At 38.0% G+C, this 26,982-nt stretch overlaps 1 protein-coding gene across 1 annotated transcript in view; it reads right to left on the reverse strand.

Moving 5' to 3' along the window:
- Positions 1-13,667, reverse strand: part of LOC145238750 (uncharacterized) — an 85,934-nt gene extending 72,267 nt beyond the window's left edge. Inside the window, exons 1-3 of the mRNA XM_080102011.1 lie at positions 11,869-13,667; positions 8,671-8,870; positions 7,414-7,924 (exon numbers count right to left, since the gene is read on the reverse strand). Coding sequence (XP_079958137.1) covers positions 7,414-7,924; positions 8,671-8,870; positions 11,869-13,641 — 2,484 coding nt within the window. The 5' untranslated portion in view covers positions 13,642-13,667. The remainder of the gene's footprint in view (positions 1-7,413; positions 7,925-8,670; positions 8,871-11,868) is intronic.
- Positions 13,668-26,982: the final 13,315 nt, after the last annotated feature.

A 26,982-nucleotide genomic window follows, 5' to 3' on the forward strand; every position in this document is an offset into this window, starting at 1 on the left:
CAAGACGTTTAAGGTATAACATGTGACACAAGACAACAAGAATCTACTATGACAGATATCTCTCCATTTTACATAAAAACCTTTCCATAAACTCATACTGCAAAGCAAATGACACTCGTTTTCCTATACTTTTCGCTTCGCATGAAAACTGACAAGGTTCCCTAAACTTTTTACTTCTCAGGACTCGGCAATAACGAATTTAGAAATCAAACACCTAAGCACTTTTCAAAACACATCAATATGCCTCAGCTATCAACACTAAAAAGACAGAAGCTGAAATACCTTTACAACAAACCTAGCAACACAACAACCCTTAAACCAGCAGGAAAAATGCGTTTGATCTTTCGCTAGGCTGTAGAAAGCGATACTAGAGCCGTCATTCCAATCTCTCTGTTCTTTCCATCATTTAATGATTAACCACCGACCCACAATAGACCGGCGTTATTTACTTCTGTTCCTAATGCACTGTCCGAATTGTTGGCTGTGGACTATGGTACCATTGGTGGTCAAGTGACTCTTAACTTTACGACAGTGTTTCACGAAACATTTTTGAAATATTTGTAAATGTTTCCATGGCATTGTTTCGATAACTGGCGGTCTAAAACCAGCTTCTGTTCAACATTAACAAGCAATTTAATTTTTAGGTAGCATCATCTCGCAATGTACTTTGACTATAGACGCTAAAAACAAACCATCCAAAATGCTTAAACTTCTATAATTTGAACTTTGAAAGTTACGCAAAGTAGATGAAGAAATCCAGAACCCTTTCTTGGCCGCATGCTGACAGAACTTTTTGTGGATCAAAATTCAAGAAACACTTTCTTAAAGGTTGCAGAATACTTGCTTTGGTTAGTTAAAATACCTTCAAACAATGTTACAAAATCTCGCAGAACTGTCGTGTCATGTCTTGGTGCGCCTCTCGTGTAAAAACAGAACCTTAAGGCCTTGATGAAACATTTAACGTAATTAAGTGAACACAAAGACCACAAGCGCTAAAAGGTGCTGAAAAACACAGGGTGTACAACCTCTATGATACAAAGACTTTATAATAAATCGATGTCCCCGCAACCCAAACACTTTTAGCGCAATAACGGTCAAAGCACAGCACTAGATAACCATATATAATGCACCTTAGCACGGTCATCATATGATTAATGGACATTGATTGATTACAGCGCACTTATACAGCGGTTAACCGCATACTGTAAGGCATGTACACCAACGAATATACAATGTACATGATATCGCACTGCGTATTATGCTTATGACGTTGCGACAGCGCCCGAAAATTCCCGAGAAAATTTCGAACGCGTTTAAACGTTTGTGAGAAAACAATGTTACCGCGTTTATTGTACTGGGTGTGCCAACTATGGAGTTTAAACACAACATCAATTAGTTTTCCAAAGATTAAGTGATGAATTTTTTTTTCGAAAAAATAATTCAAAGTAGTCTTGAAAGGAGACGTATTTCAAAACAACATAATACACACACGACCAACATAAACAAATAAACTTACCGCCAAAAAACTGAACGACGCTTAAACATTCTAAATGACTACGCTTCAAGCAGAAAGTGCAAAATTTCTCTCAAAATCATAGCAAAATATAAAACACCTCATGTTACTGCATGCGTTACGACAAATCAATTTTTAAAAGATTATTACTGCTTTGAGTTTTGGTTTGTAATTTAGAGAGGACTTCTTTTAAAAATACCAGCTTCATTTAATCCTATTTACACAGCCCTTACGTGATTCTGTACAGGCAACAACAACACAAACACGCCTCTGCACGTTAACACCGCACCCCTGAAACCTGATCTAAGCCATGCTCAGTCGGACCACCTTCTGAATTAAACATGCGGCATATGTCAAGCGAGCTTCGTCAAGCGTTCGTAGCTACCTAAACTGCTTGCTGTGAAACCTTTAAATCATACTACATTGTTAGCTTTGTGAACTTAACAGCGGGCTTCCGAACAAGCTTCGTCCCATTAACCATATTTGAGTGCACGACATAGCAAATTGAAATACAAATAGTGTTTTTGTTTTTCGAGACCTTGTACTTTAAAGCAGGCCGCAAAAAATATATTGTACCTGCTTTGTCGTCTGAACATTGTAAAATTCTGACCAAAACCGGTTTTGATTTTAGCAAAATGCGATGTAAATCAAAAAGTAAAGGCTTTCGCAAATTAAAACACACCCTAATCATAAACAAACTTGTTTAAAAAAAACTCTTTAGGCTAACATATGTGTGCATGTCAACCTATGTTGTAGCTACACAAGCCTGAACCACGACTAACCCAGTTCAGAGCTTTCCAGTTATTTATTATTTATGTCTCCCCAGCGAGCAGTGAGGCCTTGTCCGGCTCAACGGGGGATCTTTACGACGTTGCCTCGACCCTCAGCAAGTTGGACAATAGACTCAATCACTTTCTACCGGGCAGTGAGTTAATTAAGAAGCCAATTAGGATGGGATTGAAATGCTAAATCCAAGGAAATAAACTTGAGATTGGAAGTATGATTTAAATGTAATTAACACACGATTATTTCATAGGAATGTCCACTGATGAAAACCGTGCATGTAACATTTGCTGTAAACAAGATTTTGGGCTTTTACGTCGCAAAACATAATATAGTCAGTTTTGTTTGAACAAGCAATAATACCAACATTAAAAAATCGGCTACGCGTTATCAGAATGCATTCACAAGTCAAACATTACATTTTTACATCAAAGCAAGTTTTTGAAACAAACTGTGATCATGCCCTGCTTAACAGTTTGCAATTAAAACGATACTGTTACGAAAAAATCCAAAAATGTTAACAAGAAAGGTTAATGTTGTAAGGTTTAAAGAATATTCCAGGCAAAACCTGTTCATTTGCTGCATTTAGCATGCAACTGTACTATGTCAAAATATTTACACACAACCTTAGACTGTAGCCTCCTTTAAACCAAAATGTCACAGTTTTGAAATAGCATTCACTGAATACCACGTACACGCCTTTCATAACGAAACCCTCAATGGCAATTAAATCACTCGTACAGGCGTTAGTATTTTCGCGAGCAAACGTGATATGCGAGATCCCACGCGAACCGTTGTGAGGATTAGTGCGTTGTCACAGAATAAATAGAGTCCTTCCCCCAACAGAGAGGTTTTGTTGACCGAATTCCATTCAACGAGAGGAAATCAATCAATAGAATGAAGTGTATGGGTTTAGTTATGATGGAACGTGGGCTGATATACGTTGAACCATCACGTAAATGCGTGTATGCAACGATGATAGAGTCCCAGCACGTTATATATAGCAGTATAAATATCAACACATGAAACGTGTGGCAGCCAGTTTAGATTGTAAATGTACATACGCGGGCGTGGTGAAGATATAACTTATTTTTAATCCGTTGTCTCCCAAAAACAGTAAAACGCAAAATGCTGAAGTTTGACTCGCAAATACAACACAGCCCACGCTACTTTAAGGATAAACTAAAGCAGTTTGGTTGACATTCATTTTAAGCTCTATATCGGTAGTACTATTTTATCATATAACACAGCTTCGTTACAATAACACAGCACAACGTTATGCTTACTCTGAAAAAAGTTACCACATTTGTAGTCGAAGTTCGTAGTTTAACATTCTCACAGCATTTTCACACTTAACCACGAAATAGTAAAAATGTATCAAAGATGTTCTGTATCTTACTAAAGCTAACTGTAGTATAATAACATGAAACAAAAAAACACACACAAAAGTAAGGTTCGCAAACTTGCAAACGTTTCTCAAAACAATCTATTTCAGTTTTCACACAATTCCGCGCTCCGCAGAAAAAATACCACCGAAAATGCACCTAGTATATCGCACTGATTGTAAACAACACAACATACTGCTGTAAGTACAACAAACGCTTCGCATACCCTTTATGCTGTAGCTAGGAAGAGCTTAAAAAACACTTGTTTAATTAGGCGATCAATGGTATGCTTGTGTTTACATTATACCATAATACGTGTGTACCGTTGTAATTTTATCGGTTACAAGCATTCAAAACAACGTTTGTATGTCGATGTATTGTTAGAGAGGTATTGCGATCCAATTACAGATGTTATGACAATATTTCACACGATAATTAAATTACACTTGTTACTACAGAATCAAACATTTCATGTGCAGTCTGTAAGATACAAACACCACTATCCCCAATACTGTGGAAACCGCCACTCTGTTGTTCAAAACAAGCCCAAAAAACGCAAATACCAAGCAAATCAAAAACCACCTCAATTATAACGTCATTTTAGTGCCTGATAAGACATATAGATATAAAAAAGCAAGTAAAATAACAAAAAAGTGATCACTAATGATGGCATGAGCATTCGCCGAAACGTTTTAACAATAAAGTATGTCGCTTTTTACGTCTATTTGTGCCGTTATTTTCCTCATTAAGCTTACAATCCGTGTATAGTGGTTTAAAAAAGTGACATTTTTGATAACCCACCCCCAAAACAGCCTAATTGGGCGGGAAAACTGCCATCCTGGTAACACTGAAGGGCACGCCACGCCAAGTTCAATTGATAAGTAATAGCACCAGACAATGTATTATGTGCAACAGTATAAAGGCGGGGACGAAGCCGCTACTATATGCAGGTCACCGGTAATGAATAGAGCTTCACGATGTGGTCGTTAGTGCGTTATGGCTATGGTATGTGAATTGCTGATATTTTTAGCCGCGGGTTAATGCTTGATTGATAATGGGTAATGTAGCTTGAGGTTTGGGGTGGAACTCAGGGTATAGGCTCGGCTAGACTGGTTGATCTGTATCAAGGCGTGTTAAAACCACAAAATGTCTTTTTACTGAACATAAAAGGTCAAAGGCAAAGCCTGGAAAAGCTGCAGCTGAATCCAACGAAACCACAATTCACCGAGCTTAAATTTATACTGCAGCAAGCGTCTCATATTTTAGACAAAAACAAAATACTGAACCACGTTGTTAATCTTAATCACTATTGTAACTTAACCTAGCACAGAAAGGCAAAACTCAATCTCATATTTCAACCCAAAGCAGTGAAACAAACAGTGAAATAATATGCATTCTTCAACGCCAATTTCAAGAATTCCAAGATCGTAAACGTGATATCCTTGCGCACTAAACGTCAAAAAGGCATTTCAATTTTTGTCGGATATTTTAAAAACACAATTCGATCAGATATTTCAACACAAAGCAGCTAAACAAACTGTGCAATACACATTCTTTAATACAAATCCCCATATCTTCAATTTGATTTCCCCACGCACTTAACGTTCAAAAAGGGATCCTATATTCTTTCAAATATTTTGAAAACAAAATTTAAACTTTGGAACACTATACAGTGCATAGTGTATACACGGATCTGTTCATAAGTTTAACTTTAACATAACGGCCAAAATATACGTAAAAAGCGACATGTCTTCTTATTCAAACGTTTCGGCAAATGCTCATGCCATCATCAGTGATATGAAGGCCACATCAGCTAAAGCATAGACCAAAAAATCGGCGCTGCACGCTTTTACTGTTATCTGGAAACACACAACTGTTCAAATAGCACCGTTTTAGATCCTTATCACGTTCCTGTTTTATCAGTATCGATCCACAAGCGCGATCTGCCGCTTTTAACAATTATCCGCATTCCACAAGCCTGGGTGTTCACAGGTCAACGTGACAAAACCCACGTTATGCATGAAATATTTATAAACCCAATTTTTGTTGGTACACATGGGAAATAGAAAAGTGTTTTACATTTATACGTGTTTAGTGATACAAAGCGTTTATTTCAAGTTAGGCTATATCATACGACGTATCAGCGTTGCAAAACACAAGAAAAATTACAGAAACACAAATCTACATTTAAAAATTACCTTTTTTCTGTTTTGACAAAATACTTCGTTGTTTCAAATCGCAGATAACTCAAAAATGAGTTTGTTCGGTTTCAACACTTTTCAATATACTTCACAACTACGACGTTTTGCATAAAACAACAACAAAATCGACGCGTTAAGGAGGAAGTTCAGAATATCACCACTGATTGTTGACTAGTTTGTCAGGATGTGCGCACACATTAAGCAAATAACAACGACTGAAGGACGTCCCCCAAAAGACATTTCCCGTCTAAAGTTCAATTTTGTGTTCAAAATAAAATACGCCAGAAAATAAAGCGCAAAATGCAACAAACTTAGACATGGTAGTAACAATAACTGCATTTTTACACTGCATTTTTTGCTCCCTAAATGCCATGCTATTTTATGATGCTGGCTGAAGAAAATGTACGTACACCTTTCACCTCTGCCTCATATTTTTTATGTAACGCAATTTGATTGCAAAATCATATATACTTAAAAGCTGCGAGAAACGTTAAGCTACAGCACGGGGAGAATTTTAAAAAAATACACTTCTACGAAATAGCTTTTAACGAAACTATGTCATTTAAAACCAAACGTGAAACCACATTTGTAAACACACACCAGGTTTTTCGGCCAAATCCGAGAACAATCGAAGTAAGCATGTTCTATTAATTACATAACAATCGCAGCACTCCCTAAACACACTTTAAAGCTGACCTTAAGCTTTCGACATTTACCACACCGGTAGAGGAACAACCGCAGATCGTGACTCGACACTTTTACGCCCACGTTAGAGGTTTAGCATTTACGCATGTACTGGGCTTTGTATATTGTTGTAGCCATTTGACAACAGCAATAAATACGTGGTGTTTATGTACAGATAGAGTTTGCAAGATTGATGTTTATGCAAGAAAAACCACACGGTTAATAGTCAGTTCATAAATCATAAGTCAGGCGTTGCCAACCTCTTAAATGGCGCATGCCAATTTACTTGTTGTGTCAAAATGGTAATGGTTGCCAAACTTTTGTATGTAGTAGTTCGTGTTATCTAATCTTAATAATATTGCAATGCAAACAGACTCCTGCATGTAGAGACGGATTTTAAGTCCACTACATTATAACAAACTAAAATTAAGTTACGTAATAGTTTGAATTATATCAAAAAAGAATCGAAGAAAGAGAAAAAAACCTTTCGTGACAGGATTGTCCCTGCTGGTGTTGTTTTTGGTCCATCAGATAAATTATTATGTGCTATTGTATGTTTACCAATCGGAAAGTTTTTCAGTTGTGGCATCGAACAAAATTGGTGGCGCATTACTTTTCAGCCTGTTACTCCCACCAAACTGGACTACCGTTAGGTGGGTACACTAATCAATACACCCCACGTCTTGTCACCAGCTACACTGTTATAGAGACATTATAGGCTCTGCCTACTTATCCTTATTGACTTGTTATAAATCATATGATTTCAAGAAATGAATTTCGTCCACCTCGCTATTTTCTAGGCAGGACTTTTTACGAAATCATTTATGAAACAAAAACTCACACTCACCAGCACAGAATTGGGACCTCGGTGTGGATCCAGGGACTTTGAGCGCACCATCTGTGCTTTGGGAGGAAGGGGAGGAGCAAGATAGGAGGAGTTGAGAATAGGATCAGCGGATGCAGTGCTCTTTACGTCCATGTCATCCAAATTATCCTCATCACTTGCAACTACTGTCCCGCTGGAGGCTGCACTCTCCCTGGATATCGTGGAGTCACGATTTGTACTCTTCATGATAATTTGATCCGCAAGGTCATCGTAAGATCCATCAACGGAAGAGAAGTCCTCCGAGTCCGGCTCTTCTAATTCCCTCTGATCGTATCCAGAGAAGTCCGGTTCGAGTCTGGTTGGCAGCGAACGACATTTCAACCAACTGGGATCAACTTGTTCACCGGGAATCGCAAACGAGTTTGTTGGGGTTCCTTGGAAATTATCCAAAGTTGTGTCTTCCACATTTACATCTGCATCTGCATCATCGTCTTCATTTGAATCTTTCCTTCGCTTTGTCACCACAGGACGACTGCATGCAATGTAAAACAGAGTTGTAAGTCGGGTGCGGTTTGCGCTTCAAAATAAAAAAAGTCAAAATAAAACGGTCTTGATTCCGGCCTGACTTCATACAAGGCCACATTCGTATCGTAATTTTGCTGTCATAACTAAAATTTCGGGCTTATGTTTTTAAATCGGGTTTGGGGGATTCAGGCCCGTTTACAACTCTTGGCCAGGATTGGTAAGTGGAAAGAAATCATAAATATACTCGTCCAAATGATTGTTAAAGCGACAAGCATTATATACCATTCAAACTTTTTAGCGAAAACGGTGAAACAATAAGGCGTCTGTGCTTTGTCAAAAAGTTTATCTTTCATTTAAGACTATTTGAACACTTTTTTGAAACATCATATATTTCGTTCCTGACTATCTGTCCTAAAGTTTATTCATTTTTTAATAAATGGACCTTGTATGTTCCACAAAAATCAATAAAGTTTCGCTTAACGTTAAAATGCACCATCTACATAATCTATGTGCGTTTTACGCCGGATTCGAACCCAGGATGCCAGGTACAATCCTACAAAATGCTTTTTTTATTTGTACCGATAAGTCAAGCGCCCTTTACAGATCGACCAGTGCTTCTGTACCTGCGGTTTTTTTTTCACGGGGTTCGAACCCAGGACACTCCCGGGGACGAATCCCGATGAAGGTTTTTTTTATGTCTGTATATGGGTCAGGCGCGCCAGACCATTCGGCCAGGTTCCTGCCCTTCTGTACCTGCGGTTGATAAAGGAATCCTGACGTTGGAATGGCGTAGCGCCCTCTAGCGCCAGTTCTGTTTCTTCCGAAAATACATCAGCATCGGAAGATTCGACGGTTGGGGTAAGAGCTTCGGTGGAATAAGCTTTAAGGAAGGCCAGCTTCGTCAGTTCGCCAGTGCTCTGCGACCAGTTGCTGTAGAACAACGAGGTAGGGCGCTACAGAACAAACAAAAAGTTTCATGCAATTAACTTTAATGATATTTTATGCAGAGGTAGTTGTAATGAGGATCGTGGTGCTATACAGCATGTCAAGAAGTTTGGCAAGAGATGCCAAAAGCTTTTGGCTTTTCTATAACGTTGCTATATCTCGAGTATGTTTGAATTAGCGTTTATTAATTTATCCGACGATGCTTCATGCACAATTTTTTTTCTTTCTAAACGTATAATAAATTTTTAAAATAGATTTATTTATTCATTGTACGCCAGGCCTATTAAAGGCGTTGTACTATAATTTATCGATAAGTATGCCGTGATCGCTAGTCTGCATCGACGCTTCAGGGCTGATCCCAGTATGAATATGTTCATCTTAGATTTGTGTTTTATTCTGTTTCTTGAACATTCATGGATAATGTTGTTAGTAGCGTGAAACTGTTAGTCAGAACATTTGTACTAAACCTAGTTGGTACCTTGGTACTAAACTTTGCAAAAAGCTTTATGAGACGAATATGCCGATCGTAAATGGCATAAAAGATAACAATAATACACCAGTAACCTAGAGTGTCAAGAAACCAACAAATTCTCTAATGCTCTGACCTTAATTTTTAAGTCGTAATATAAAAAAAAATAAAAAAAAATATAAAAAAATATAAAAAATATAAAAAAAATAAAAAATAAATAAAAATAACACAACATTTAAGCTACCCATCTTGCACAAGGTACCACATAAAGCGTAAAATGTAAATTCCTTACAACTGCAACGTAGATTTCTTAGTCGTACAAAATAACTATGTTATCCAGCGTAAAAACTCTAACTCCTTAAGAAGCACATCACACTGCAACACATGCGCAGCATATCTTTAGATAGCTCACTAAACACAAAGTTTAAGCTACCCGTCTTGCACATGTTATTACGTACAGGGTAAAACTTACATAATTCATTAGTAGTACAAAATAACTATGTAACACAGCAGCGAAAAAACTTAATTCCTTACAAAAACCACACATGGCCCTGCAACACATCCGTTACATATCTGCCATCTGCCGAATGCTTACTATGGCAGTAATCAGCTGTGGAAAGGGGTTAATTTTTAACTTCAATTTTAAGTTTCCAGGAATCTATGGCATTAACAGGTGTTGCGGGGTGAGTAATGTGTGCATTGACATGCTTAAACATCTTAAACACACAATAGGCAGCAGTTCTTAAACCCCGGTGTTTAAGTACTGTTTTCTTAATGGCGCTTTTTTGTGGAAAATCGTTACGCTATTTTGTCTTATTATGTTTAGTTTTGAGTTTGAGTGCAGTAGTATTTGTCTTGTAAATTCAACTACTTCAAAAGTAATAAAATAAACAAGCGTTGTTACTATATACGTGTTGGCCATTTAAGACGTTTCAGTATTGTTTTATTAGTATAATTGTTTTCCTAATAAAAAAAGTTACTAATAAAAATTTACTAATAACTTTTGTCTGTTTATGTCTATTTTGTTTTAGTGCAGTTGTTTTTGTCTTGTAAACTCAACTAGTTTAAAAGTAAAAATATAGACAAACGTGGTACAGTATCAGTATCGTTCTATCCATACAATTGTTATTCTGCTATAAAGATATAAATAATAGTTCTAAAAAAACAGCGTCATCGTATTCTATTTTAATAGCGAAAACCAATATTAGGTACAGACTTAATGTCGCCTTTTTCGCCTAATAATAATTTTGGAATGTACCCAAATACACAGTGCCCCTCCCACAAAAAAGAATTCAAAATTGCAAACGCCAAATACTTGTTCTAAAAGAACCAGGTCATGATGTTCGTCCGAAAATAGCCAAAAATAACTTTGGAAACTAACTTTAAGAACAGCTTGAAACCCGAGATCGGTAAGATAGTGGGTAACATTTTTGGGTTTTTATCACCAAGCTAAAACGGATTATTTTCGCATTCCAGCAGCGCAAATCACGCATGACTAATGCGCATTACTAGTTAGCAGAAGCAGTGCAGGCATAGAGATCATATAAAGGTGAGCGCCTTCCCTCAAGCTATTTGCATCGCCGGACGAAATTGCGATAAAGTGCATTAAAACAACACCGAAAATTCGATTCGGCACTTGGCTTTTAGGGAGAAGCGTGTGCTAACAATTTAACAACATAGGCTTCATACCTTTACTGGCCCAATAACATTTGACTGATAATTAACCATTTTAAAACACCCGTTCGACATAGAAAGTGACTTAATATGAAATAAAACTGATAGAATATAATGTGCATTTATGTTAGGACTACCATACGTCATCTTTTGGGACATGTCCTCCTTTTTAACGAAAAGAAAGTTGTCCTCCAAGGACAATAAAAAAATGCTAAAATGTCCTCCTTTTTGAATTTTCTGCATTTCTTAAATATCTAAAAACCAATTGGGCCTTTAAAAACGGCCAAAACGCTTGAGTTGTGGTCATTGTTATTTGAAATTAACAATTTATAGTAAGTTAAACTTCATCCAAATTGGACTACAATAATTGACTGCGTGAAATATCTCGTGCCTTTATTTTCTTGGACACAAAAGTAAGTGTTAATATTGTATGTCGGGAATGTGTCCTCCTTTTTGGTGATGAAAATATGGCAGGCCTAATTTATGTTATTGAGAGTCGTTTTCAATCGGTGTTTAAAAATAAGTGGAAATTTTCCGATATAGAATCTATCTTGCAGTTATGTCAGTAGAGAATTTCTACAGATTTACATTACAATTATATATTTCTTAGCAGTGTTTTCTTTTGTACCATGACCTACAGTCCTACACTAAGGGCTATTTGTACACACAAAATCTAAGGAGAACTAATGCCACATGTAAAACATAAAAAACTGGTCTGTTGGCGTTCAACTTGCGAGTAACTTATAAAGAAGCGATTGCAATAAACCTAAAAAGTTGCAGACAACCTTCTCGCTAACATTTGGGTTTTTTTATAAAAAAAAACAGAACTTAAAATTTATAGCGAATGTAAAAATAAGGCATACCTCAAGTTTTTCAGACTTCATGTACGTGACAGTTTCATCGTCTGCACTGCAATCTTCAATTTCCAAATTTGTTTCACAAACACCAAGATTTGATTGTAAAATTCCAATATCCTGTTCCGTTTTCTCTTCAGTGTTAAAATCGCTATCCTTGCTAGCAGTTAAAGAGTCGTTTATTTTAATGTCTTGAACTCTCTCTTCATCCGGCGTGCAAGATATCAAATAATTTTCATTAGCAATTATAGTACAGCTTTCACTTTTCACTGTAACATCAGCTCTACTACATTCATCTGCGTTGCTACTGTACTGCTGCGTCACAGGTGCTGGCTTTGTGATTGAAGCATCACTGTCGTCCTCTGTTACGTCACAGTCGGTGGGATCAAAACAAGATTGTAGAGCATTGTTTTGCTGATCAGGTTTCAAAACGCTTACGTTGGGGCATTCAGCCGTTTCGGGTGATCGGAGTAATGGTTGTGCCTCTGTATCTTGGTGTGTAACAATATTATCGGCAGCTTTCTGGGCTTCTTCCATGGTCATAGGCAAAGTGTTAGCTTCTGTTTGGGTGTCAGATGCTTGTAGTGGTGATAATTCTCGATTTTCGAACATTTTTGAGGTATCTTTTTCCGTGCTTTGACTGTTACAAACTGGATCAGTGTTCAATGCCAAATCAGTATCGTTGCTAACTGTTGTATCCTCCTCCTCAGCCACTTTAAAGTTATTTGTTTGTAAATTAATTCCCACAAAGGCAATTTTCGAACCATCATGCAATCCTACACTGTTTGATTCAGCATAAAATTCACCTTCTTTTTCAGCAACACATGTACTGATAAAAATGTCTTCCTGGGTGTTCACATTCTCTACATTGGAAACTACTAGCTGCGTGTTATTTGCTACAATCCCCACAATTTGCTGTAATACGTCACTTACAGTCTGTTCAACCGTAATTTTTTCATCATCACAGGTTTCTGGCTCTTTTGGGGCCAAAATAATGCCACCATCGTCATCGTGTGCTTGACCAGAGTGGGGAAGCACGTTTTCATGGCTGACCTCTTCTGTTGACAACTGGCAATTTTCTACAGCACCCCTGTTTTCGTTGCTTGCCACTGCGTCAACAACATCCCTGAGCAAGTGAACAACTATTTGTGCAATTTCGTCAGCACATCCACTAACGTCAACACCGGTCAACAAAGTGGGGCGTGTTGCGTCACAATGCTGCTCTGTGATTGGTAAATTGGTGTCATCACTTTCTACAACTGCATCGCTATTTTCAGCCCCAGTGGAAATTGTTTCGGTTATTGTTACCGAATCGTCGGAATTAGTTGAAATACAAGTAGAGGTGTCGTCGCCTACTGAATCTTTGCAGTCATTGTTGACATTATTGTTTAACTCAGGTTTACAATCGAAAACTTCACAATCTTTGTCGGACCTTAGAGTTTTGTCCAGAAGGTCCCAGAATTCCGTCCATTTGACACCGTTGGGTCCCCAAGTTTGAGGACGAACGATAACATCATGAAAAGAGTTTTTGTTTTTCGATTTTTTACGCTTGTGCAAACGACGACTTTTCTTTAAGCGATGTACGACAAGTGCGAAATGTTTTTCCGCACCATCACCCCTTGAAATAGTCGGCAATGTTTTTGAGTCGTTTCTGGGGTATTTTACCATTTCCAGTGAGCGAGGCCTCCTTGTTTCAACAGTTTCTAACAACCTAGGCTTCATTTCCCAGCTCAAGGGCAAAACACTAATAAATTCAAGCTCCTGTAAGTGGCTGCTTTGCATTTCATATGCGCAAGAAGCCTAAAAGCTTTAAACAGATTTTCAACAACCGCTGTTGTTTGAAGAAAAATACAACATTGTTAAACATTACATAGCCTAACATATATTTTTCTAAAGCAATGTTTCGAGCACATTCCGAAAAATCTAAGTCCTTCATTTATTGCAAAGGTGAAGGTTTGGCAAAAAATGATTTAGTTACTTTAAAGCAAATTACCGGAGAAAATCACTCTAAAAACACAATTAATTATGTTTCAAAAGTAGAAAAACAACTTTTTCGCTTTGTTTAGCGTTTTAGTAACTATGATTAAAATTTATGAGCAAGCACATTTGATATGAGGCAAAAACCACAAAGATAATTATTCCACAACTAATCAACTTCACTGACAACCAATCAGAAGGTAAAATCACAAACAAACTGTAGACATAAGCACTTGTGTCATTAATTATAGTGCTGAATGCCTAACCTGCTATTAATAAGCAGCTTCACATGGCAAAAGTGCATAACCGAGCCTCTGTCGAGCTTCAGCTGTGGCGGCCGCGATGCAAGCGCCACAATAGCGTGCCACAAAATCAAACCACAAACGCCTGCGGGCCGAAATGCCGAGGCTCGGGCGGTGAGAATAGCAGCACCTTAACAATACACAGCAAGTCAGGATTAGCAGAAGAGGTTTAAGCTCATATCGGTGAAGCTGTGTTTATAAGCGCCGCCGGCACTAAGTCTTCGACTTTTCGGGCGCGTGGCGCTAAAGTATTCGCGCGCAAGTAGACGGTCTCTGCTCTAGAATATTGCGACAACACACAACTAAAATTCCAGCGCGTTTTTGGAACATTTTTTCACGGTTAGTGGGTAACCACGGCCACTTGAAGTGCGGTGGCCATACCTGAGTTAGACCTTCTGTCTAGCAGGCAATATTTCGGTCATAACAATCACATTCCAATTTTTTACATACACGTTTCAGCTTTGATAACCATAAATTAAATCACAAACAGCTTAGAAATGTACATTGATATAGGTTGCAATCATATCTCTACTATGGCTACTTTTGTAGGTAAAGGATAGTCTGTAGTAATTATGGGTGACCCGAAAGTTATTTACTTATTTTCTTCGGTTTTATTTCACCTGACGATGACAAAAGAAATTGTCAAAACGTACTTACATAAGCTACTGCTGCCAGGCAATAATATCAAGTTTATATAGAGCTCGTCTGGTAATTGTAGTTTTATTCCGATGTTTCGACGTCAAAGAATTGGCCGTGCACTGTACTGCGCATTCAGTTCAGTCTTATTTACTCTGATGAAGGCGACCTGTATAGGACGTCTAAACGTCGGAATAAAACTATAATTGCCAGAAATGCTAGCTCAAACTTAAAAACGCGGTTTAACAGAATGTGTTTTGGAGGGTTCATGACCTTAGCACAAACATTTAAACTTAGTACCGAATTAATAAGTGTTTATTAAAAAAGTCCCCAGTTATCAGTCAAAGAGTTCCTGGCTAAAAAGGTTGGAAACCACTGCCTCCAAACATACGAACATGAAAATATAGAAAAGGGTCTAGCAACTTCTCGCAAAATTATTCTGGTAAAAATCTCGAACACGATTTGACCTTACACATTCACCACACAAGCATTTTTGCACCAATTTACTTTTGGTCGTGAAACAGAGGGCGGCAGCGCATGCTCTGTTCCACCAACATTGTGACGCGTTCTACACTAATTACATTGGAATGTAAAGATGGGGTGGGTTCGGTAGTTTGGGGGTGAGCTGCTACCTGTCTACGGTGTGATGCCCACAACTGTTGGAATTCGTGGGCTAATGATTGGGGCAAACCCAACATGCAACCGCCCCAGGAGCGGCCCAAAACAAAGATGGTATTTCGTCAAAAAAAGGCGGATTGATTTGCTCGAATCTGAGGAAGATTGTTTAGTGTCGGTGATGAACTTGTCTAGACCTACAGAATACGGGTAGTAGCGCTCCTCGAATATTAAGTTAAACATTTGGCCGAGTAGAGCCATCATTGAACTTACAATGAGTTTTTTTCGCTCAATTTCTTGTCAACATACGAACTGATGAATTTATGTTACAAGTGCGTTTAAATAAAGCGTGTGCGTACTACTAAATCTATACCGCTTCAGCTCATGACTGAACACACTATTTTGCATTTTTTCTACAGTGACAAGCTTTCCTAGAGTTGTAAGTCGAATTCGGGCTTGGGTGTTTTTAAAAACGGGATTTTCAATTTATCATTTTCCTTGCTTAACTTTTTCATACTTTCGGTTTCGGGCCTAAAATATGTGCCTACTTACAGCCCTGAGCTAATCGAGCCACACAACAGGCAAGCCACAAAGGTCTGGCATTTGTTTTTACAACTTCCATCCAGCAGCAACAATAACAACAACAGCAGTAGCGCAGCTGGACGCATTCTCCCTGTTTAGTACAGTCCGCGCCATTTCAAGTCAACGGTCAGAAATTATGGGCCGTAATCGTTTGCGTACACAAATAGAAGGCCATTGAGGGGTTGTGAAGCGACCAGCGATTGTCGAACAATGCTCTACATTCCAAACGAGCCAAAAGCCGAGTTCAAACCGTTTGCTGAACAACGCCGGTTTCGTGCAAACTGAAGATCGCACTTTCGCTATTATTCGTCGTTAAACAAAAGGTCACAAGGCCGGTATGGGCAAATGTTTACATTCTTTGCAAAATTTTAGGTATAGCGTATTGAGAACGTTGAAACCTATTGTAATGTCGTTAATCTTTTGATCTGTTGATTTAAACTTCAATGCGAGTCAATAAGCCTGCTGATTCATTTTGATCCGAGCTCAAATATTTACAAATCACTTTTTGACACTTATTACTTGGTGATTAAGACACCTTTTCAGACAAATTACTGCTGGTCTGTTGCTACATAGATCAACAAGCAAATTTAATTCCACGATAACATGGTGTTTTCGTTACTGTTTTGGAGATAGTCAAGAATAAGACTAAAATAATAATGAATTCGTGCGCGAACAATCGGCTCTTCTTGTAACTTGAAAATAAAGTAGGACCACTCTTGTCACAGAAGACTCATTCTTATGTCCAATTTTGTAAGTACACTTGCAAGATTTGATATATGACATAAATTATAGAAATACTTCAAGCTCCTCGCGGTCCCTCTGAATTCGTACGGCGGACTCCAGTTTGAGAACCGCTGAATTAGCACAATTAAAACCACCACAAAGCAGAAAACAGTTGCATGATGTTGACGTTGGCAGTTTAGGTTCGAGTTTTCCAAAATGTTGAATCGATAAGGGTTGGGGAATAAAAAATACTTCACAGAAAATACAGGACTTAAAAGCGATGGAGGCCAGTGACCAGGTAAATAAAAACACTGACCTAGCAAGTAAACCTGATCGTAAATGAGTCTTTTGTTTACAATGGATTATGCCCGAGTTGTCGCTGCGCCGTGCCCAGTTCGAGTGGTGTGGGAATGCCGCCAACTTTCCACTGATTATCGTATCCGGGTGGATAAACGAATGAGCCCTCAAGCACTTCGCTTTAACCGACGAATTTAGAACAAGCACAAAACGTACATGGTTTAATACTGGGAAAATCGACGCTTTTTGCTGGTTGTGCGGTATGAAAAGACATTTAAATACACACAGTTAATAAAGGCACAAGATGCACGTATATTTTAACAATAAATAAGTCAGACAAACAACTTGGAATATCCTAACTAAGTAAATAATATGTAAATAGTACAACTTTCCGTTTTTTAATAAAAACAACGGTCCCAGAACTTGCACATAACATCAGACAAAGTTCAAGTCATTTTTCATGTTGCTGTCAAGTGTTGCCAGACACTGAAAAATGGGGGAAAAAGTTTTAAGGCTGTTTAACAGACTGTGCAACTTTTTGCCAAATACGAATTAAAGGGTATATTAGACAAAATTACTATTCAGTTGATCTTGGCTACACATACTAAACTGAAACTGAACATCTCGGGTATAAGACCACTATGAACCAAATGCTGAACACCCATACTGCAGTTTCTGAGTTTCTAACTTACATTTGTAAAACAGCAACTATTACGCTCAACAAACAAATTGAAACATACTTCATTAATTGACTTATTTAATCTACAACGCAGTACAATTAAGCATAAAACCGAATTATCCTACATTGAGCCAAGGTACACTTCTAGGCAACTAATTAGTTAATGGCTGACAAAAAGCAGTCATTCCCAACGTGTAGCATAAACTAAACCTAACACAATCCATTATTATGACATCATACTGCACAAAGGACAAAGACAAAAGCCACATTCTATTTTAAGTTAACAAACAAACAAAACTACATAAGACATGTTCTTTCTTATCTAAACATTTTAACGCAAAGTCAAATGCAAGTCTTTGGTAAAACACAGTTTTTAACAAACTAAACAAGTTAATCTAGGTCCTGTGCTGCATTTCAAAATTTTGAACTAACCTGTAAGCTTGAAAATCGCATTATAATCCACGGTGGCTTTACCAAACCGCCGCTGCAGCCCTCCTAACCTGATAACCCCGCGTCTCGAGTGATAAAAGCCCGCAGAAATTTGTTCAGGACCCTGTGCACGCCGCTTCACGCATCACTACACACCTGGAATTCCCCCTTGACGGTAGCCGAGTAACACAGACCTCAAAAGGTTGTTGGCCAGTTCGAAGCTTTTGTGAGCCTGAAGCGCGTTGCGCGAACGAGCTTCGTGCAATCATTTGTGTCAATGTTATTTTATATAGCCGTGTACAATAGTAAGCCATCTTTTTTCAAACATTTTTGAGAAATTATTTTACAATTTTGTGGAAAAAAAGCTTGCATACAATTTAGCAGTTTGATTAGGAAACTTAAATTTCACGGTTTACGACACAAAGATAGTTAGCGAACCCGCTTTAAGCTTAAACACGGACTTGTTTTCCAAAACACCGTCTATCATTCACAACAGCCCACTGGCAATATTGTTTACTGTCAACATAATCACCTCTTGTGGCGTAACAATACAAAACAATTTCAGCAGAACCGCGATATTTTGATAAGAGTTGTTGTTTCCAAAAAGCGCTACACCTTGTTTTTTGGTATTCGAATTACAAGTCGTCAGTCAACCTTTACCCCTGTTACCCGTCTCAGCAACACAATAATTGAGGTGAAAACAGCTATGGTACTATGCCTGTAGCTTTGAAATAGTAGATTTTGAGTTTTAAACTTTTCATTCAAAGCTTTATTTGCCATGTAACAGGTAAAAGCAAAATTTCGTGTCAATTATGTTAAAAGAAGTGCGTTGTCTGTAACAGGTTTCATTTCATATCGAACATAGAACATACGCGTAATAACAATATTCTAATAAAAAAGAGCAAAAATGAAACAAACAAATAAAAAAACGAATGCGGCACACTAAAAGTTGGCGCTAAACCTGCACGCGTTTCTTGTTTTTTTTTTTTTAGTCACCCTAAATCATAGGTGGGCAACCTTTTTGCATGCGCGGGCCAAAAGCAGTGATATATTGCGGCGCAACCATGAACATCCAATAACATAGCAGTGCTAGGCAAAGTCAAACACTCAATGATTTTGTCTTTGTACGTAACAATGCCTCTTCTCAGTAATAAACTAATAACTCTCAACGTTTAATGTAACAACCCTTTGGTATAAAGATGGTATTTAACACATACATTCCGTCCGGCCGATCAAAATAAAACACGTGTCGCGGGCTGCTCAACAGTTGCTCGTAGGTTGCCCACCCCTGCCCTGAATGTTCCTATAAAACCGAAGTACAAACCGATCAAACTTATCTGGACGCAAGTTTAGATTTAAATCTAAAAAGTTCTTGAGAAAATTAAGTTTTTTTTAGAATTTTTTTAATACTTTACAAGTTAACTTTTTCATATCCGAGAAACAATTCAAGCAATCTGTTGTTATTTCAACAAAAAACTCGATTTTAGTCAAACGACAATCGATTTAAATTCAAGTGCGGATGGCAACCCAGCGACAACGACGTTCAACGCAAAACCAACAACTCTTTCCGCAACGAGTGATAATAGCAGCGAAGCACGCCTGTCGTTTACACACCTGAAATACGACCCTCGCTGGAATGTTTGTAAAAAGCGCGCGCGCCTCTTCAATTGTGTTTTCAATGATCTGTAGTAGAAAGGTTTGAATCGTCGATCGCGACGAGTTAATCGTGTTTCTGCAACGGTGTTCGATTTCTCATTCAATCTCCGTTCCCCTTCCAGTGCTTTTAATGGTAAGTTTGGGGACACAATTCGTTTAGTGTTGTAAGGCTGGCTTTTTGCGGTCGGTTTTGACCGGAGTTTGGGCTTTAGCCCTAATAAAAAGGACTTGATTCAGGCCAGGCTTATCAGGTCGGGTTCGAATGGAGTTCGGACTTTCGTTTCAATGAATATCGGACTTGATTCACATACGGCCACATTTGTTTTTAATTTCACCTTAGTAACTTTACTTTTGGACATAATTAATTTAAAAACCTGGCATAGGCCGGTTTCGAGCCCGCTAACAGGAACTCTGATATATCTGTACTAGTGATTTTCACATTTGAAAAAGTTTTGATTATATAAATTATAAAACAAACACAATGACTGGACAAATTTATACAATTTTGGCCAATTGTTCCGCAATGAAGACTAATTTTAACAAATCCACTGTGAATAAACGATGTTGACTGCAAATAGCTCATCCTGAGTTTTCTACTAAAAAGTTGTTTACAAATCGTCCAGCTGTTGAGACGGGTATAAAAGGAAAAAAAATATCATTAATATTTAAGCCAGGTTGCCCAACGCGCAGTCAGTCGTAATTAACGGCTTCTAAGAAACGATAAAATACGATTAACTTCCACTTGAAAACCACTATCATCACCTGGCGGAAAACAAAACACTCAAACATAATAACTTTAACATTATTGCGGGACTCGAATGTATTTGTCCGCTAAACGACGTTAAAGAGCCTACATACAAATTTAGTTGCGGCAAATACAAGTCAAACGTCCAACTAGTATTCGGTCAGTCTGACAGTTCGCATAGTTGAGCCAGAATTGTTTGCACAGTTAGAATAACTTTGCCAGTAACCTCACTGACGAAAAATCAGTTAAAAGGTCATAATTTTTATCAATTTAAATTTACAACTTCAATTTGTTGCCAAATAAGTAAAATCGCAGAGAAGAGTTTAATTGAAGACCAAAGAGTGTGGTTCAGATTGAAGTTTACCTACTTCTTTACGATTTTGGCTGCTTCCGTAACTAGCTTTGTGAAGCCAACCTTATCGGTGTGTGTGCTACCGCCGTGTAGATGTCTTGCAATGCACAACATCAATACAAATTTATGCGAACGCAAGTATATGTGTGCGATATACGTACTGGTGGCCATGCATTGATAAAAATCGTTGTGCTATAGCTTACGTGGCTTTTAAAACTGGCCTCCAAGTTTTTTTCGGTCTCAAAAAACTGTTATATTGTGAGCCATGTAGACGCACAGATCTAGCTTAAAGTTATTAGTCGTTCGGGTTTGGGAACTGTTCATTTTGGCTCAGTGGACAAACTGACGTCTTTTGGTAAAACAAAAACATATGACGAATACGGCAATGGGAAAATGTTGTGTACATCCGTTGTGCTGAACAAAAACATTATGTTGGTGGGCAATATTTGGTCGGGGTTAACGGGTCGGGTTCGGGCTTAAACTGTGAGTAAAACACGCTTGAATCACGCTTAGGCCATATTAGAGTTGTCATGTTACCTTTGGTACATCCAACTTTCGAGCCTAATTCGGTCTCTGCTAAAAAAATCCTTTAGATTCAGTTCTGGTTTACGGCTTTTGTGTTGATTTAGGTCTTGTGTAAATCTTTATTAATAAATAGGCGGCGTAAAAAAGTACAAAAGTTGATGTTAGTAAAGCAAAAATCTAAGCAAAAATAACATATACGCTGTCCCCATTATTAACAACAGGATACAAAGTATGTCGGGTCGTAAGCTTTTCCGGTCGCATTGTGCAAACCTGTATCAACCCACAATATGTAAAGTAGCTTGCAGAATAGTAGCCAGGCCAGAGGGCTACGAAGGCCGTGTACAAGCTACAAAAAATCGCCTAAATGTAATTTCATTCACTGGAATAGCTATGATTTGTGTTTGTGTATGATTCGGTAACAGCAATTGCACGTTTAATGCCTCGCAATTTAGCAGAACCTATAGCAAAGTGGGACATATTTTGACTAAATTAGAAAAGACTTAAGTTTTCGTGTAGTTAAAGGCAATCAAACCACTTTAAATAATATGGAGCCGTTACATGACAAGTGACCTGCAAATTTCTTTAAAAATCTGCAGATTACTTGTCAAGTTTTCGCTCGTTAACAAGTTTAAAAAACCCAGGTTTCAAGTATCTCAGCCACAACATTGAAAACTTTGAAGTTTGAGCAACCGAACGTAAAATTTAATTGCGTACCTTGCGCAGGAGTGTAAAGTACAGCTAGATCCAACGCACAGCGTAGACATGGTGGCATCGTTTGTTGACATGGGGCAAGGTCCACGCAACTACAAACATACGCAAACCTGATAAGTTCAAGAACACAACAAGGAAAATGCAGTTGTTTAAATCTTAACATTGAGTTAGGTTGGGTTCGAAATGAACTCCGAAAAAAATGACGCAAAAGCAAATGTTTATGACAAGTAAATGTTGACAGTGTCGTCCGAAGTTTAAGTTTATTGAGACGGAGTTGTTAATATTAAGTCAGTTTTCAAATTTGAATTCAACAAATGGTTTGCACAAGACATGTCTCTTTCTAAAAAATCGGCTTTTGTGAAAGTTGTTTTGCTTAAATATTGTTGCTTTGTTAGTCTGAAAATTGCTGTTTGCATTGCAGTGGCATTAACTTTACATTACAGCAAATCATAGAAACTTTACTACAAAACTATTGACTTGAAGAGCTTCTGTTAGTAAATTTTGTATGGACACCGATTTATAAAAAACGGAAGTGCCACTACAGGAAATTATGTAATTACATGCACATGCATCTTCACAAAGTATTCGTTGCAGGTGCACATCAATTATTAAGTTGTTGCTACTAGTAACTACCCCCACTCAACTGAGATTGGCTCACTAAGCATATGATGTAGTGGTAGACAAAAAACTAGCACGTCTTACATTGTGTGGCAGGAGTCTTTTTATGTATATCTACCAACCCGACTAGTCTTGCTTTAAAGTTAGGAAACGTAAAGTAAATAAAATGTATATCAGGTTAAGACTTCAAATCGGGTTTGTTTGAACAATACTTGTACTATAAACTTAAGATTGAATTGCCCAGCTGCTTGCTTGGATGTATATTAAACCCGTTGTTAGTGGTCTTGTGTGTCGTGGATGCATTTCTTTTGGAGTTCCCTAGACCAAATTGCGAACTTGCTGTAACGTTTGCATTCGATAAAAACTTTTCAATCCATTCAAACAACCGCTGTTTACACAAAGCTTGTTGGCAAAACTGCCTTTAAAAGCACAATAAGATAGCTAATATGTTATAAAACAAGCATTTAAGAGGGCTATAGGACATAGCAATAACTCAAACGCACTGGCCGCCACGTTATATTGCGTGATGTTGTACAGTATATCGGCCGAACTAGCTCATGATGACCAGGGCGGCATACTTAAGTAGCCCTCGATCTATAAGATTCATAACATAATCGCTGGCGGTTGTAGTTTTTGAAGTAGGAGGGTCACGCGTGCATTGTACATCACAACGTCATGTGGGCCGGTTTAACACGACAATATAGAGGATAATGACGTTAGAGGCGGCCTGAAGAAGGCGCGGAGTAGATCAGGTCGACTTTGTGACATCGAGTTGCCCGGCTTGTAGTGTGGTTTCATATCCATATAGTTTGCCGCTTGTAGTAAACGTCATTTGTATTTGCTCTGAACTTGGAGATGCGAAAATAGCCAAAGGTTTTTACTCAGGGCCAAAATTATGTTTAGATTAAATTAACCGGTGCACTGTCCGTAATTTGGGTTTACAGTTTACACTGTTAGGAATGTTTGCAAAATTAGGTTTAATTTACCGGTGCACTGTTAGGAATGCCTCGAAATCACTTCGGGCAGCAATTTTTGTTATTTTCTGCCGCAAAATTCGGTGCCTGTAGCAGGGATTTGTCCCGTTCATATCAAAGAAAGTACTTCTAGAATTACAACGCGTTCATGAGCCGGTTTCGTGCACTCTGCCGTATCGTAGCAATGTATAGATACAACTTGTACATATTTAGCACATGAAAACTCAGTATTTCTAACATTACAAACATGTTGATGAGCCGGTTTCGTGCAGTCTGCGTATCGTTGCAATGTCTTCCTTTATGAAGGCCCTCTGTCAAAGCAATGTTGACCTCTGTGCAAAGTGCAGTATTTCAAAGCACGGAATTAAAGTCTAGTTTATGAGCCACATTCGTGAATTACAATCTAGGTTTTGAGCTACATTCGTTAGGTCGGTCGTATCATAGTGATGTTGTAATGTTTCGAGGTAATGTGTTGCACAAGACATTAAAAATGCCGCGAACTTTACGATTCGTTTTTAACAGCCACCATGTAGGCGGGAATTTTTTTAGGGGCAGTTAAACGTATTGTAGTGCTTTGAACATGTTTACATATAGGCAGCATGCCCCCGCACTTTGGGGTAAATGGAAAATCTAGGAATATAATACATGGACTTCAAAACTAGATTGGTATAAAAAACTGTTGCAGTGTTAAGTATAGTCGTTTACATTGATGATAACAATAGCTATGTAAGATATTAACAAAAGTCCATTGGTAATGTCTTGATCAAATTTGAAACCGATTTCGCACAAAATCTGAAGGCTTTGAACAGACTTGCCGAAAGCTACATAAAACATGACAATATAAATTAGTATCCGTGCTTTTCGCCGACACAAAAAGTATCGCTTTGTCAGCAAGGTGATTTGAGAGCCAAAAATAGTCGCAATGTTGGAATCTGTACACCGTTTGTATCGAATTTCCAGTGCTCGAGGGGGCTTGTTAAGTTGTGGCCATAACAGAAGTGGTACAGTGTTCCGGTTTATTGTTATGTACGTTGTGTATTTTCAAGTGATTGACACATTCGGCGAGAAGCACATTTCGCTGAAGGCGACATGCGAGTGTAAACAGCCTTCTGATTTATGGATACCCCTGTCCGTCTAGATGTACGTTTGTTCTGTTCAGCACCAATGTTGACTTGGTGTTGGTTGTTTAAAGCCCAGCAAGTACTTCTTAAACCAGCAGTGTTTATTACCATCAAAAAGCAGTGTGGTTCAGTTTTAAAGATAACTTGATCTATATATTGCGAGAAAAACTATGTACATGTTTCAAGAGCTACATTGTTAAATTTTGAACCAAATGTTAAAGCCAATGCTTTCACCGAAAGACAGCAACGGCTCAAATATATACATTGAACCAGCTGTCCTAAATCAACTAATTGATATAAACCGGAAGAGGTAGTTAGAAACTTGTGATATCACTTCCGCCGGGTTGGTGCACGTCTTATTGCAACAATAACATTGATGGAAAGGAGAAAAGGTGTATACGCAGTTGTTTATGGCTAACTGCAGTGTATTGCTGGGGTTTTAGATCAGTGGTTTTCAATGGTTTTCCAAGAAACGAAAAAAAAACGGTAATGACTGCTTTTTCCATATTATTAAGCTTATCAATTGTGCACCCTAAAGGTTTTGATTACTTTATAGGTACGTCCCGGGGTAAAAAGGTTTGAGAACTATTGTGTTAGATCAGGGGTTCTTAACCTGGGGTGCACGCACCCCCAAGGGGTGCGAGAACTGTTCCTAGGGGGTGCGGGGATGCTGAATCATTAAGGTTGGTTAGGTCTATTCTATTTAAGCATTTACAGAAGGGGGAGCGAAAATTGGTTATTGGTTTGAAAGGGGGTGCGAAAATTGGTTGGTGATTTGAAAGGGGTGCAGCAAGGAAAAAAGGTTAAGAACCACTGTGTTAGATTGTTGTGGATTGCCCGAATAAAACGCAACTGGGATTTGGAATCTTAAAGAGGTTTTACTCGTTATGAACACCACTTTCATTGCTAAAACGTTTGCATTAATATGTGTTTACTGCATAAAAGTTGTTATTGGTTAGATTTGCATCGGAAAGAGCTCATTACCACAGGAAAGAGCCAATTATATAATTGATAATTATCATTACGCTTTGCCCGGTTCAGCTACAAGACTTGCGTTGCGCGGCAAACAGTAGCTGATCAACACTCGACGTTTAGGTGTTAGTGAAGATGCAATATGTCCGGGCTGTGTTGAAATTAGGAAAGTTTAAAACAGCCTGTAAGCTTTACTTATGTGAGGTGCCTTTATAACATAATCTCCGACTACATAATTGATTTATACAGGTATGTATACGAGTGGTTTTACGTATGACTGTGCCTTACCGAAATGACGAGTTGAGTTTACTACTGTACAGAGATACAGAAAAGCTAGAGAGTTTGTATACAGTGGTTACATTTTGCTGCATAACGTTGTAAATATCAGTGGAAAACATACGACAGCGATTGTTGAATTGTTACAACAAAATGCGTTGACTAAGTACAAGCGTTGAATCATTTAGTGACTAAGTCCTAAGTAGACGTCACAAATTAAATTGGAATTTGTTGGTTATGATCCAACAATCGTTGATTTGCTGATCGCGAGCACCATTAGGTCGATTATTGCGTATAAACAATGCTAAATCGATGTTAACACAAACAATCAAATAAATGCGAGTCATTTGGCAATGTTACAATCACGATCTATTTTGAAGCAGACTGCTAAGTTTTTTTGGCGAACCACAGTTTCCTGTTTTTGTAATTGGATCCGATTTCCAAAATAAACCGGACCACATTTGTAGGCAAAAAATCCATAATTTGTCGCTACATGAGACACCAATTTAATTGTCTCGTTGGAAAATATGTCAAACACTGCTTCATAAATTGAGGTCCGGATAAATTTGAATTATTATTTGCACGATGTCTGCGTTATAAAGTAACCTCGGTAAATGTATAAAAAATAGTTTCTTATTGTTTGTTTCAAATTTATGACGTTAAGTCATTCATTCCTATGAATTCAAGATACATATTTTTCGCCTTTACGGCTGCATAAGCATCTATAAGCAAGCACAAAGACTTCATCCACCAAGTAACGAACTGGGAGATTCTAGTTTAAAGTATACATTTTTGTTTATTGCTTGTCAGTCATTTTTGATGTATGGAACCTAAATTACCCCAGTTAAAAACTCTGTCCCGTAAATTTCATTAATATGACTAATGGCAACAATTTTTTTTAACCATAATTTTATTTTTTCCTCTTTCAGACAT

The sequence above is a fragment of the Phallusia mammillata genome, chromosome 7 (genome assembly GCF_965637545.1).
Source record: "Phallusia mammillata chromosome 7, kaPhaMamm4.hap1.1, whole genome shotgun sequence".
In the NCBI taxonomy this organism is placed as follows: domain Eukaryota; kingdom Metazoa; phylum Chordata; class Ascidiacea; order Phlebobranchia; family Ascidiidae; genus Phallusia; species Phallusia mammillata.